The sequence below is a fragment of the Strigops habroptila genome, chromosome 17 (assembly GCF_004027225.2).
Source record: "Strigops habroptila isolate Jane chromosome 17, bStrHab1.2.pri, whole genome shotgun sequence".
In the NCBI taxonomy this organism is placed as follows: domain Eukaryota; kingdom Metazoa; phylum Chordata; class Aves; order Psittaciformes; family Psittacidae; genus Strigops; species Strigops habroptila.
The window spans coordinates 6,446,345-6,460,768 of NC_044293.2; the positions used below are offsets into that span (position 1 = coordinate 6,446,345).

Sequence of the window (14,424 nt, forward strand, 5' to 3'; positions counted from 1 at the left end):
GACACAACCCTGGTGGGGCTCACAGCCTCCATGGCCAGGCTGGAGCAGGAGAAAGAAGGGGGAAAACAGTGAAACCAGCAGCAACGTGTTTTAAACCAACACGAAAGGCCAGGCTTAGCTTTGCACGGATGCTCCAAGGAGCCATCATCCGCCTCCATCTGCAGAGCTGGGAGTTTTCCAGCTGCTTTCCTTGGGCTCGGCATCTGCTGATGGAGGCTTCTGGGACCATGTGGCCAAACCCCCTTGGTCTGCATGCCTGCGTCTCCCCATTTGGCAGTTGTGAACCAGGATTATAAACATTACCGCAGGAAGAAATCACATTAGTACATTGCAGTGAATGCACCAGCGATAACACAAAGTGTCAGGAAGAATTAACCAAAACCACCCTCATCAAAGCTGAGGGACACCAGACGTGGGGGGCAGAGACTCTCGGTTGACAGCAGCCCCATACCTGTGTGCTCACACGCATTAATAACGTTCAAACACACAGAGAAATGGTGATTCCTCACATCTGGAATAGGCTGCCCAAGGAAGCTGTGGCTGCCCCATCCCTGGAAGCATCCGAGGTCATGTTGGACAAGGCTTGGAGCAACCTGCTCTAGTAGAAGGTGTCCCCGCCCATGGCAGGGGGTTGGAACTGGATGAGCTTTAAGGTCCCTTCCAACCCAAACCAGTCTGGGATTCTATCTCAGACCAATACAGAGGCTCAGGGTCTTCATGGTTTTCCCTTTCAGAGATAGGTAAGGAAAGATGTCACGGATGGTTTTCTTGCTGTTACCTTCACACAAAAGGAGGCTGGGAAGGGGGAGGCAGGGCGATTTTCACAATTCCAGCTTTCCTGGGATTATTTGGTCATGGTTTTATCATAATCAGATTGATGGGATTACCAGTTCCTGGCTGGGTTGTTGGCCTCTTGTCAACTAATTACACCCTGTGCCATTTAATTTCTTCCAGCGATTGAGCTACCCAATCCCACACTTTCTCCCTAACCTCACACTGTGGAAGCGATGTCAAAAGCTCCATCGATGCCTTTTAAGCCTAAAGATCTTTCGTGAAACCGAGGTGCAATGCCTCCCCCTTCCCACCCCACCAAAGCCATCTGGAGCAGGGGGGAGAAGCAGATCCCAGGCATCCTCTCCATCCCCCCAACCTGCCCCAAGGTCCCCCCAGCTCATCCCCACCACGAGCCACTAGCATAGAGGCGTCCCCCACCATGTCCCCCATCACCTCCGTCCCCCGGCGGCGTGATGTTGGCTCCCTCCACCCCGTCCTGTTTAACCATGTCGGGCCGGCGCTAGGCTAAAGCAAGGTGGCGTGGCCGCTGGTGTCGTCGTGGTCCACGCTGTTGAGGATGGCTGTCTGGTCTTCAGGGAGCTGCCGGTGGCAGAGGTCGTCCTTCAGCGCCGAGAGGCGGGCGAAGGGGTCCTGACGAGGGTGTCTCTTCTTCTTGCGGAGGCAGACAGCTTCGTCAGGCCACAGTACCTGAGAGCTGGGAAGGTGCTGAACCTGGGAGGCAGAGCCGTCTGCGGGGGAAGAGAATCATGGAATCACAGAAGCATGGAATCAACTGGGTTGGAAAAGACCTTTAAGACCATGAAGTCCAACCATTCCCCACCATTGCACCACTAAACCATGTCACTAAGGGCCTCATTGACACGGTCTGTGAACACTTCCACGGATGGTGACTCCACCACTGCCCTGGAAGCCTGTTCCAGGGACACCCAAAGATAGATGGGACCAGAGGCAGTGGTGATGGGCAGCACCAGCAGCAAGCAGAGTGCTTTGCATGCTGTAAAAGAGAGGTTACAGCAAGCTGGCCCTGAATCCAACTGCTTGGTGAGAAGGGCATCATGGAAAATTAACACTCAGAATCCAAACCAAATCGCTAGAGATGGGAGATGCATGGAAGGGGAACTCGGTTTGGAGGTGGGGAGGAGCAGGGAAGGGACAGGGTGAGCATGGGAGCCATCCCTTTAGGGATAGGGGGTGAGGGCATCATCCAGGGATGGGTTTGGAGCCGGCAGGCTTTGCCCATGGGAGCACAGAGGGGATGCTGATGGGGACCGCAGCGTCCTCAGACTCACTGGATTGTTTTCTGGATTTCGAGGAGCCCTTGGATGACTTTTTGGGCTTCTTTATCCGCTGGTATTTCAGAGCTTCAAGCCTCTCAGGTGCAGCAGCGTCCCGGGGCGGAGATGGACAGTTTCTAGGAAGGAAAAAGCAGACAGGCACTGTCAGTGGCTCTCGGCCACACTCAGGCCTCTGGAAGTCCCCGGTGCGGGATCGGTTGACCCCAGCCAGCTCTGCCATGGAAAAGGAAAAGGTGAGAAACCCGGGGCCCCGCCGGCCCCTCACATGTCCTCCACGTTGCACATTGCCAGTCCCACCAGCAACGTCCAGCAAGAGTTGCCAGCACCCCGAGCTCACCTGCCTGCCATGCCAGCACAGCTAAACCAAAAAGGACGGGGCAGATCCTATGTCCGATAAGGTATTTCTGGGAAGTGGTGGGGGAAACCCCTCGGGATGGAAAGAGAGGAAGAAGACAGGCAGAAGCGGCACGGCAGCATCGAGACGGGCACCATGAGCCACCCGGGGTGGACAACACCAGCACCACGAGCAGCAGGGAGGCAGGATCCTGCCTGGCCCTGCTCCCACAGCTGGAATAACCAAGTGCCACACGACAGACAGGGACACGAAGAGCACACGCTGACAGCCGGGAACCTCATTCCCAGGTCCCTGCTATAAGCGACAACAGAAACGCAACAGCACGGGAGCATCTACTCCTTTCCCACCCAGAGCTGGGTTTTCCTGCCCTATGGGACAGAACTTTGGAATGATAAGGTTTTACTGTGAGGGACAAGGAGGGGATTTGCAAAGAGGTATTTCCTGCAGGACAGCAAGAAGTTGTAATAGTTTTCCTGCTCTAGCCCCTGAGTAACTCTTCTACAGGAATCAGCTCAAGGTTAAGTGGTCTCCCCTTTGCAAAGGGATTTTCTGCTCTATTTTCTTCACTGTACCTGTTTTCCCATCCAAGGGCTGGAAAGCTGACTGCTGTCAAGAGCAATGTAGTGAGGAAAACCTTTCCCTTTGGACAACAGTCAGCCCAGCTCTTGCCTATAACACATCCCAGCATTCCCCCCTCTTGCTGCTTTCCCATTTCCTTCCCTCTCTTCATTTTACTTTCAGGACCCTCCATGTTGCACCAACACATGCAGAAGGAGAAGCTTGAGGCCATAGGTAACAACCTGGGATCAATTCCAGCCAGCACAGAGCAACCTGCATACAAGGTGTCCAGAGATGACAGGGGAAGCACCCACAAAGCACCCTTCATTGCAATAGAGCCAGCCAGGCTCCAGAGAGGAGATTTAAACCAGCATGCCCTAAACAAGCCTGTCCTACCCTTCAAAGGAAGAGCTGACACTCTTCTGCTCTCACAACTGGAGGTCAGTGACCAAACCTTTTCCAAACAGCCATGCAGAGGATGGCTGATGGCAACTCCTGCATCTTCAGGTGTCTATGATGGGGTTGGGACCAGCAAACCCCACAAGGCACATGCTCTTCACCCAGCAGCAGGACAGGCATGTGGAGGAGCTGCCTCGGTGCATCCAGACTCTTGCTCTGTCCCCAAGAAGCTGTGGATGAAGTCTTCCTGGTGGGTCAGTAAGATGGGACTCATTCAGCATCACCAAAATACTGTGGGTGCCAGCCGCAGGGAATGGGTAAGCACAGAGCCCCAGAACAAGCTGTGGTACAAAAGCACATCATCCCCCTGTGGTGGGTTTGAAGCTTCTCATCGCCATTAGGTTTCAGGAGGAGCGTTGCAGGCCCTGAAAACACCCCGCAGGGTTTCCTCTGCAAGTCTTCCACCGCTGTGGAGCCTGATGTGCCAACAACACTTCAAGTCTGAGATCCCAAGCAACTGATGCTTCAGCTGGAGCGGCACAAGCGAAGAGCTCCCGAGGGATTTTTCCCCTTGAGGAGCAGGAGGGGTTGTTTTTGAAGCTGATTTTTGAAGGTATGTGTGATTGCAAAGCTTCTCAGATCTTCCAGCCGCGTTGGAGAGCGGCGAGAAAAGCGCAGTGCGAATTGATGCAGCAGCTGGGGCACAGCAGATGCAACAGAAACCCAAACACGGGGTATGAAGAGCTGCTTTTCATGTTTCCCATCAACATCAAGGCAAGGATGCTCCTGGAGAGCCTCTGTTCCAGCTCCCAGCAGAGCAGCACGTCAACAGAAGATGAAGCAACTCGTTAGACAAGCTGGTAGTGCTGCTGGCTGGATCCAAGTGAGAGTTTTCCCTCATAGGAAAGGTGACATTTACAAGCCCATAGAGTTGCAGCTCTTCTACACCTTCTTCCCAAGTGCAACCAGCTGCTGCAAGTGGCAGCTCCAAGCTCTGTTGGGGCATTACCCACTGAGCTGCACCAACACCAACAGCCACTGGGCTGCACACCACACACAGGATGGTTCGGAGTAACACCACATTGACCCAGAAGGCCAACAACATGGCACTTCCTGCAGTAATTCCTGCCTGAATTGTCAATAAGAGGCTTTTCCCGCTTATATCCACCATTTTATGGTTTGCACAATACATTCATGCAGGTACTTGGCTAATGGCGATCTCAATTGCTCCAGCCTCACTCCATCTCCCAGGAACTTGTGTGCCAGAAGGTTGCCACCATCCTGCCCATCAGCATCTACCTTCTACTGCCTGTTCCCACCACCCAGATAACTTGGCTGCTATTACTAATGCCCAACTTGTAAAAGGCTCTTGCTCTTTCCATGCTTTTTTCCTTCTAAGAAGATGCTCCTGTGGCATGTTGACAAAATGAGACAGATTTACGCGAGGGATTATGAGGAAATTGCCTGAAGCTCATTTCCACTTGTTCTCCATAATTGGGCTTGTATTTATACACACAAACAGAAACAGCTGAACCCGTGTGTCACCATAAATAGTCTGACCTCTGGCAAGGAAGAGATACAGAGGAGGACGAGACGATGCTACTCACCAGCCAAATCATATCTGCTCTACCCACCCTTTATTTCTTCAAATGACTCCAATTCTTTCACATTCATTTGCATTATAAGCTCAGCCAAATGCCTGTTCCTGCCCACGGAGTTCACATTTTGGGCAGCTGCCTGTGCACCAGAGAGATCCTGAACACATGATGATGAGGTTCAGGAAGGTGGGTGAAATTCTCCACTGTAGAGCCAAGCACAGGAGCTTCAAGAAGCACACGTAAATTCCAGGTCAAGGCACCCCAAACACCCAGAGCAGCAGCTTCCTCGAGTCTTCAAAGACAACCCTTCTGAATGAGGAAGGGTCAGAACTGCATGGACAGGGAAGTACTGGAGAGGTCAGAAAGGTACTGAGGGACCTCAGAGAGCCCCAGGACAGGAGGAGGCAGCTAAGGGAGAAGAGCTATCCAACCCAACACACATCTCAGCTGCTCTTCTTCAAAACTCCTTTCACATATGAAGCAAAGACATAAGGGAAAAGGCCCATGAAAGCATCACTAACCTCCTTCCACCCAAAAGGGGGAACCCATATAAAGGAAGAGTCCAGAAATTCAAGGCAGAATACATGATTTCAGCTTGGGGAGGTCCCAATACACGTTCCCTGTCTCCTTCTCTCCTTAAGTCAAGATGTTGACATCCAGGAATAGTGTGGACATGTTAGAGCATCCACTTGGACCAGATGGAGGAACCACTTGGACCAGATAGAGCATCCACTTGGACCAGCCAGAGCAACCACTTGGACCAGAGCCCACCATGTTCTTCACCCCTTCATCCTCCTCAGATGAAGAGCTCAATTGAAGGCTCCACCTCAAGCCCAAAGTCCAGCATGATCCAATAAGATGTCCTGCAAGTTGGAATGCCCCCTCTGTCCTGAGGCTGCTGCCTCCATCCTGGAATGCCATCATGCAACACTTGAGATCCTTCGGCACAAGAGGCGCTAGAGAAACACAGCGGTGACGGCCCCTTGCCAAGGCACCACAATGAGGGAGGAAGAGGCTGGTCACAGCGGGGAACACACCAGAGAAGGGTGTCCCCTTCTCCAGGTCTGCAGACACCACAACTCATCTACACAACGGACTTCACCATGCTGACGGGAGAGGAGAGAGGGTGAGGGAAAAGGGGCCGGACTGGAGAGGAAGAGGGGGGAATACAGTCACAGGGAAAGGGAAGAAAGAAAGAGAAATGAAAAACAGGAGTGAGAAAAATATATAAGGAAATTAAAAGAGACTCAAAAGAAGGAAATAATAGTAATAATCCAGAAAGAAAAGAGAAAAAAACGCACTCAGACAAGCGGACTCACAACTTCTCCAAGCGGGAGGAGGCATGGAACACATGCAGAAGAGCAGCACATGGACACTCTTTAAAGGGGAACCTGGTTTCTTTCAAGCGGGGAGCGAGGGGTGGCCTCCTCCCGCACGCCTGGCACCCACGTCCCTTCGTCACTCAACGCTATGCCACGGCCAAGCCTCCCAAATCCTGGCATCAACAGCACTGCCCTGGAAAAGGGGGGGACCTGAGGGGATCACCCAGGGCAGGCTGTGGTGCTGAGGGGCATGGGTGCTTGGTGCTTTGTCTGTGGTTTTTGGGTTTCCCTCTGCACGGAGGCGACAGCCCCGCTTTATCCCATTAGGAGATGCATCCGGAGAGAAGATGGGAAAACTGCTCCTGCTGACTCAGGAATGGCATTATTTATCCCTGCCTGTCCCCTGACCTTCAGCCAGTGAAAAGCCACCCATGCTGCAACCACCACCGAGCCCACAAACCATAAAACCACAGACTGGTTTGGAAAGGACCTTAAGATCATCCAGTTCCAACCCCCTGCCATGGGCAGGGATGCCTCACAACAGACCATGTTGCCCAAGGCTCTGTCCAACCTGGCCTTGAACACTGCCAGGGATGGAGCATTTGCAAGGAACGGCCTCTCCCTCTCCTTCCCTCAGCTTTTATTACTGCAGTACAGCAACCGGGCTAGTCTGGTGTGAAATCCCTGTGCTCTGCACGCACTGACAATTTTATGACCCCAAATCATCAAGAAATTACTTAGCTGGGCTCTTTACAGGATTCCTTGCTTATTAAAGGAAGATTTATCCTTCTGGCTTCCTCTTTTTGAGGAATAACGACTCTGGAGTCGCTCCTGCAGCTTCAATCCCCTGCAGCATCTTGGAACAAGACGCATGGCTGCTCCTCAGGAAGCATCCTGCTGGGCAATGTGACCCTGGCTCTTAAAAGCCTATCAGCCTGCAGCATCTGGAGACAGGAGCCCACCAGGATCTGTGCAAGACCCACACCAAACCAGCCTGGGTTCACCTCTGCTGTATTAAAGCCATGTTCACCAGTGTCCCTAACGCTCCCGGAGCTGGGAAGCACCACAGGGAAAGAAGAGTGAAAACAGCCACGTCCTCACTGAGGGCTTCTTTATTACTCAAGAAGTAACACAGCCCAGAACCTCATCAAGGCTTGGTCCCAGCTTTGTTCCTTATGGGACACCCTGCTCTGGGATGGGGGTGTCCCCAGCAGGGGAAAATAGCAGATGGTGGCCAAGCACTCCAGAGCTTTGGAAGCTGCAAGGCTCAAACTGGAGAATGGCTCCTCCATGGAGCACACATCCTGTACCTGCTCCCTTTACCATGACCAGATACTCCTTCCTCACCTCTCCTGCTCTCCCCACCCCAGAATAACCCTCCAGGTCAGCTGAAGGAATTCTGCTCTCCTGGAAACATCTACCTGATCCCATCGTCTCTCTCACGAGGCTCTTTTCCAGTCCAACAAGGCTCCTCAGGCCATTAGGAGAGCATCAGCCAGGACCTTCACTCTGTCCATCCAAGGCAGAAAAGCTTGAGTTTTTGTAAGAACTGTCCTAAAGAAGCTTGGGCATGGCCAAGCCCTAGAAGCTGCCTCACCATGTGCAATCCAGCCTCTCCTTTCATAACCAGGCTGGGTGACAGCCAAAGGGGCCACCATTCCCAATCCTTGTGGGCAGGAATGACTATTATCCCATTTGCCTTTAGCAGTTTTAGTGACATTTTCTGCTTCTAAGGTCTGAAAACCACCTCCCAATTACTCCATCCCACTTCCATGGATGTCCACGGTCATCTAGGAAACAGGGCCCATGAAGGCAGCGCGAGAGATATTGTCTTGGGAGAGCTTTCCAAGATCTGCGTAGGGCTGTTTAATTACAGCTGGGTCAGAAGACGTCTTCAAGGTTTCTCCAGAGAATGAGGGCTTCTCCTTTGACTACACTTGTGATGGAAACAATGAACCACCTCCCCAGCAGCCTGAAACTGCAGTTATGCTGCTGCCAACCACACAGTCCCTCTTGGCTTCTCCCCTTTTCCACGACTGTGGGGACTTGGGAAAAACAAAAGAGGTCCAGGTACTGACGGGAACAAAATTCCAATGTCCTGGACTGCAACTGGAGACTGACTTGTGGAACCCTATTCCAAGAGCGCTGTCTGCTCCAGCTGTGGCTTTTACCTGGCTCCAGGAGGTGGCCCTGAGCTCCTCTTGGTTTGGATCATCTGGACAACCCCACCTCAACACACACCTCCCTAACACTACACAACCAACACTGGGGTCAGGGTGCCATCCTCCAGGAAAGGAAGGGTGGCCGTGGGGAGACAACAGCTTGGCTCATCCCAAACCCCAACGTGGAGACACTGCTGCCACCACCGGGTTCTCCAGCCCAAAGGCAGGGGAGCAGCGGCGTGCTGCTGGGAGGGGAAACCCAAAAGCCACAGAGACTGTGCGTCCAGAGGTGTTTCCTAGTGTTTTCGGATTCCTTATTCCCCTTTAAAGGAAGAGATGGTATTGGAAAAGCCCCTTCCGTGTCCCCCTTCTCATGCCCCACTCCCAGCCACCCTCCACAGCGCCCACACCATCCTTTCGGACATGGATCACCCTTACCTATTGAGCTGAGGAGAAGCTTGTCTCGACAACACTGCCCAGATAGCTGAGATTAATCAAAAACAAAGCAGTTATCAACACCCGCAAGGAGCCGAGCTCCGCAACACATCAGCACGTCAACAACTCCAAAGGAAAAAAGGAGGGAAAGAAACCAAACCGAAACCACAAACGAAACGAGGCTGGAGAATAAAGGGGGAAAGAAACAGAAGAAGAAAGGAAAAAGAAGAAACCAAAACAATACTCAACAAAGCGAATGGATACACTGCGTAAAAGCACGGACAACAGTGCTGCTCTAACACGGATCTGTCCTGGAGCTGGTTCTCCTTGGAGTGGCCCTGGCTTGGAGACGTGGACCTATATATGCTTAATTGCGTCACTCCAGAGCTGTGCTTCCCAAAAGGCACACAGAAGTCATTTCAGGCTCATCCAGCTCCTCTCCCTCCCCATCCTTTCCCCTGAGCCCTCCATCCTTCCCCCTGTGCAGTGCCAGAGGGGCTTTCTAAGGCCATAACGCTTCCAGGTACCAGAGGGAGGGAGTGAAATGTGGGAAGTGGTGAAACGCTGCCTCCCCCCTCCCCAAAACACATTCCTCTTCTCTGTACGCCTCCGACCGCGCCGGCTCCATGGGGCTGAGTGCCCCGGCCCCCCAAGTCCTCTCTGCCACAAGCCAGAGGAAGGGGCTTCAACCCCACCAAACAACAAGCCAAAATGAAGCGAGACAAAAGGATGGGACGAAAGCACGGCTACGGGGTCTGAGGAGCTGGGAAAGACGGAGGGAAAGAGGAGGAATACAGAGAGAAAAGGAGAAAGAGAGAGACGCTTTTTGCCTGGAGCAACCCTGGTACCTGGAAAACCAGCCGCTACTGTCTAGTGCAGCCACATCCCTCTCTTAGGGCAGGATCTGAGCGTGCCGGCAGCCTCCCGATCTCCGCTGGGGTTACTTTACTGTTTATATGTCCTCCTCTCCTGACATGCTGCTGCTGTGGCTAAAAGTCCTCGAGCTCTCCCTGCCCGCGTCCTGGGGCTGCAGCATCCCTTTTGCAGGTGGGGCGGTGACCGTGTCATGCATTAAAGCTCTCTAGACTCCGCGGGGAGGAAGAGGAAGAGGAAGGAAGACAGAGGCGCGGCGGCGGCGGCCCTAACGTTCGAAGAAAGCCAAGAGCCAGCAGCTAGAAGAGGAAACAACCGCCAGTGACACCAGGACACTTACCTATGCGAGCTGGGAGCCAGGTCATTGCACGCCTGGTAGACAGCCCATAGTCCTCACGGCGCTCCCACATTCCCAAGGGAGCAGCCAGGGAGAAGGCAAGTGTTCCGACTGGGAAGATCGCCTAAAACCCAGCTCTCTTGGGCAGTGGCCATGCAACCCCTTGGTGCCACCAAGCTTCTTCCTAGCAAAGCCCGCGAGATGCCATCTCCAAAAGGGATGCTGCAGCACGCCCAAGAGAGACCCTACGAGTTGGGATGGCGATGGCGGGGAGGGAATCAGAGGGAATGGGTGAGGCAGGGTCAGGGAAGCAGGGAAAGGGCCGGGGGGAAGCACCATGGGGCTCACACACTTACCCCGTGGCTGCTACCGTGGTGGATGTCGGCTCCGGTTGGAGGATCTCCTCGCCGGCCCTCCTTGGAGAAGGGATGTCTCCGAAAACATCCATGGTATCCACGGGCAAGGAGGAGCCTTGGGAAGTGGAGTAGCCGGCGGCCAGGGAGGTGAAGGCGGTGGTAGGTCGGAAGCTGGGGCTGTCGCCCCGGCTGCTGGGCGCCGGGGATCCTGTTGATGATGGTGTGGACTTGCGGGAGAAGCTCACGGCCGTGGGGGGCTGCAGGGTGATCTCCGACACCTCAGCCTGCTGGATGAGACCCGGCCGGGGCCGGGCACGGGCAGTCAGCTCCGGGGAGCTGTTCCGGGAGCTGAGGGGGCTTTGGGTCAGAGGAGAAAGCCTCGAAGGTTGTAGCACCACCTGATGTAAACTGGGCTCAGCCCTCCTGACCTGCCGAGGGCTTGGCCGAGGTCGGGGTTGGGGCTCGTACCACCTGGTATCCAGGCTGAATGTGCTTGTGCCGCTGGGAACGCCGGGCTCGGACGGTTCGTGGTAAGGCAACACGGGTATGCCCATACCTTGGCTGGTATGTCTTAGCTGCCCTTGACATCCCATGGGTTGCATAGGTTTGTCCTGCCACTTGGTGGTGGTGGGCACAGAGGGTTGTCCCCTGCCGGGTGACTTGCCGGTCCAGCTCTTTGGTGCCTCCAAGGGCAAGATGCCTGGGTAGGACGCGGGGACCACCTGAAGGGAGGAAGGGGGTGGCCCCCGAGGAAGGCAACCGGTGGGCTGGGTGCCCTCGGCCGCCTCGCAGGACTGGAGCTGGTGGGGGAACGGCGCAGGGGCCAGCTCCAGGCTGCCGAAGGGGAACTCAGCCCTGCCCCACGGCTCGGGGGACCGGCCCCCCGTAGGTGTCTGGGCCAGGGGCAGCGTGCTGTTGGAGGCGTTCTCGCCGTTCTCCTCGGGGATGGTGGGGTGTCCGAAGGGCCCCTCGGGGGGCAGCGGTGGGGAGGACATGACCGAGCTCAACGGGCTGACTTCTGGCATGTAGAAGGGTGGCGGGTCCACCTCCCCGGGGCTGCTGCTGCTGAGGTAACCGTAAAACTGGTGGTGGAAAGCCCGTGGGGCTGGCGGGCGAGCCTGGCCGGTGGCCTGCAGGGCGCCGGGCCCCTCCAGCGCCCGGTGGAACCGGGGGCTGTATGCTGGTGGCTGAAGGTAGGACTCTTGGCTGGAGGACAGAGGGGTGAGCTGGGTTTTCAGGGCGCTGACGGAGGTGGGGACGACGGGGTCGTCATTCTCCTCGTCCGACTGCCTGAACTCGGGGTACATGTCCGTCTCCTCCACGAAGGGGAAGCCCTCGATGCGCCGCGTCTTCAAGGAGGGCTCCATCTCCGATGGGTCCATGACGAAGCGGCCGTCCGGTCCGCGGCTGATGAGCTCAATGGGGGTGGTGGCCTCGGCTTCAGCCTCCGCCTTGGAGACGCTGTACTTCTTGCTGCTGATGGCTCGCTTGGTCTTCTTGTAAAGGGAAAGCTCCTTCTCCTTGGTGGGGCTCAGCATCCGCTTGGCCTGTGGGCCCTGGTCGTCAGAGGACTCCGAAGGGGGACGGAGAGTGCGGATGCTCTCAGGACTCACCTTGCCAGAAGACAACCTGGACCACAAGGGAGAAAAACCAAGAGGGGACTGTCACCCAGAGGGGAAAGGAGGTCTTCTCGCGCAGAAGAACCACCAGCTGGATCCAGAGAATACAGTGCTACCAGCTCTCCAAAGAGGAACCGCTGGGAGAAACCAGGATGGCAAAGTCTTGCCCAGCCAGAGGACCAGCAGCAATGCCCATCATCCTGCTCCTCTGCAACAGAGCTCAGCATCCTCGGAGGCAACCAGCTCCACCAATACCTTGCAACCAGCTCCACCAACACCTTGCAACCAGCTCCACCAACACCTTGCAACCAGCTCCACAGCCCCAGCAGGACAAAAGACAGATCCAGAGCTCACTTCCAACTCCTCCAAAGGTGTCCTATGTCCACCTGAGCTATCCACACAGAGAAAGCCTCCGAGAGGAATGTCAGGCAAACATTCCTCTCCTGCAGAACTCAGTATCTCACTTGCAAATGTTGATGGATCCTTTCAGACCAACTTTCTCCCCCATTCTCAACACTCCAACTTAAGGCTGAGAGCCTCAAAAGGCAGAGAGCATCAGAACAGTCCACGCATCCCTATCCAGAAAGCCTCGGACAAACAGGATTGAAAGGCGAAAGGCAAAAGGCAGCAGATCCAACAAAGACAGCATAGGCATGGTTATTCCAGTGCAGCGGATGAACCAAAATAAAGCAAGTTTAAGATCCACCAGCACTGGGACATTTTACAGCGGTCCAGGAGCCAAAGCATGAGGTGTCCACATCTGACTCCCATGAAGATGCTCCTGCTGACTAGCAGCTATACATGCTTTTGATGGCCCTGCAAGGAGCTGTGGCTACTGCAAGCACCACGATCCACCACCTCGGGGCACATGTGGGAAGAGGCTTCAGCAGAGCACTCCTGATGGGAAAAGAAATGATGCAGGTGGAAGATTCCCTGAATTTCCCAAGTAAAACCAGAACCAACAGAGAATCACCCAAAACCTACACCGGGCTTGCACGAAGGACTCATATGCAGCAGGATAACCCTTCTCCTAAGGAGCCCCTTCAAGCTAGGTGTGAAATTGAGTTCCATCAGTCAACTCCAGCTTTGGTCAGTGTTCACAGATCCAACGGGGTCATCGCTTAGCTGCATTTGTCCCTGTTTTCTGCTCCAAAGCCCATTTGTCTCTTGTTGTGATCCCACAAGTTCAGAGAATACCCAAAACCACTTGTCAGGAGCAACCAAACAAGGTCAGACATTTCCATTTGAGCTTTGCAACAACTGTAGGAAGGAGGCACCTTGAAGACCCAGAGCCTGGTGCCGCATCTAAGACAGATACTTACGGGGACTCCAAACTCTTCCTGCAGTGGGTTATCGAGAGAGGAGGGTCTGGAAGAGAATAAAAAGGGGAAAGAAGAAAGAACGCTGAGGAGGCGCAACACGGCAGAGACAAGACAAACTCAACATCAAGACAACAAAAGACACTCAACAAGAGGCCAAGGTTTCATTGCTCCAGTGCTTTAATGGTTGCTGACAACACACAGCTCCCGTCACAGGGTCCTGCCCCTCCTGCTGCCGCATCTTAGCTCATAGAATCATACGGGTTGGAAGGGACCTTCCAAGGTCATCTAATCTTGCAGGGTAGAGGAGCTGCTGCCCTTCCTGGCTCTCCAGCCACCATTTTCCCTATGAGCCACTCCTGCATGGTGGCTGCAGCCCCAGCTTTTGGGAAGCAGAGCAGCAGGGTCTCCATTGTGGGGGTCTTCTCTAGTTAATGTGGCTGTGGGGCACTACGGTTGGGCAGAAAGGAGCTAGAGAGCCCAGCTCCGTGGGACCTCGAGGAGAAGAGGGGCTCAACACCCCAACCCTAAACCCCATCTCTAGGAGTTATCACCAGGCTAGTTCCTCTGTCTCCTCTTCACCCACCCTGCCTCTCCCGCTCCCGACCACGGGCTCTTTCAGGCACAGACGAGGGATGAAGTCAGGGCTTCACCTGAGGACGCGCACGCACGGAAGAAGAGACAGACAGGGAAGACGGTTACCACCACAACACAACAAAGGAGGAGGAACGAGGAGGAGGAGGAGGAGGAGGAGGAGGAGGGAGGAAGCACATGAGAGGGGATGGGCTCACCTTTCTTGCGCTTGAGCTTGCGTTTGCGTTGCTTGTTGACGAAGCAGGCGGCAAGTGTGCTGAAGAGGATGGCAGCAGCCAGGAAGCAGATGGTGGCAACGATGCCAGCCAGCACCGGGCGGGCTAGACCTTCCTCCGTCACCTCAGGCGGAGGGAATACGTCTGGGGGGAAAACCACGACAATTGCATGTCATGCACAAACCCTGCTGT

General features: G+C 54.7%; 1 protein-coding gene across 5 annotated transcripts in view; it reads right to left on the reverse strand.

The window, feature by feature from the left end:
- Positions 1-1,241: 1,241 nt before the first annotated feature.
- The window catches only part of IGSF9B (immunoglobulin superfamily member 9B), a 37,904-nt gene continuing 24,721 nt past the window's right edge, over positions 1,242-14,424 (reverse strand). For 4 of the 5 annotated variants that reach the window (XM_030505387.1, XM_030505386.1, XM_030505385.1 and 1 more), the window contains 5 exons: positions 14,215-14,376; positions 13,427-13,472; positions 10,486-12,114; positions 2,085-2,206; positions 1,242-1,523 (listed from right to left, as the gene is read on the reverse strand). In XM_030505387.1, coding sequence (XP_030361247.1) covers positions 1,300-1,523; positions 2,085-2,206; positions 10,486-12,114; positions 13,427-13,472; positions 14,215-14,376 — 2,183 coding nt within the window. In that variant the 3' untranslated portion in view covers positions 1,242-1,299. Of the gene's footprint in view, positions 1,524-2,084; positions 2,207-8,922; positions 8,969-10,485; positions 12,115-13,426; positions 13,473-14,214; positions 14,377-14,424 lie in introns of those variants that run through there. The other variant, XM_030505388.1, reaches the window with a different exon arrangement.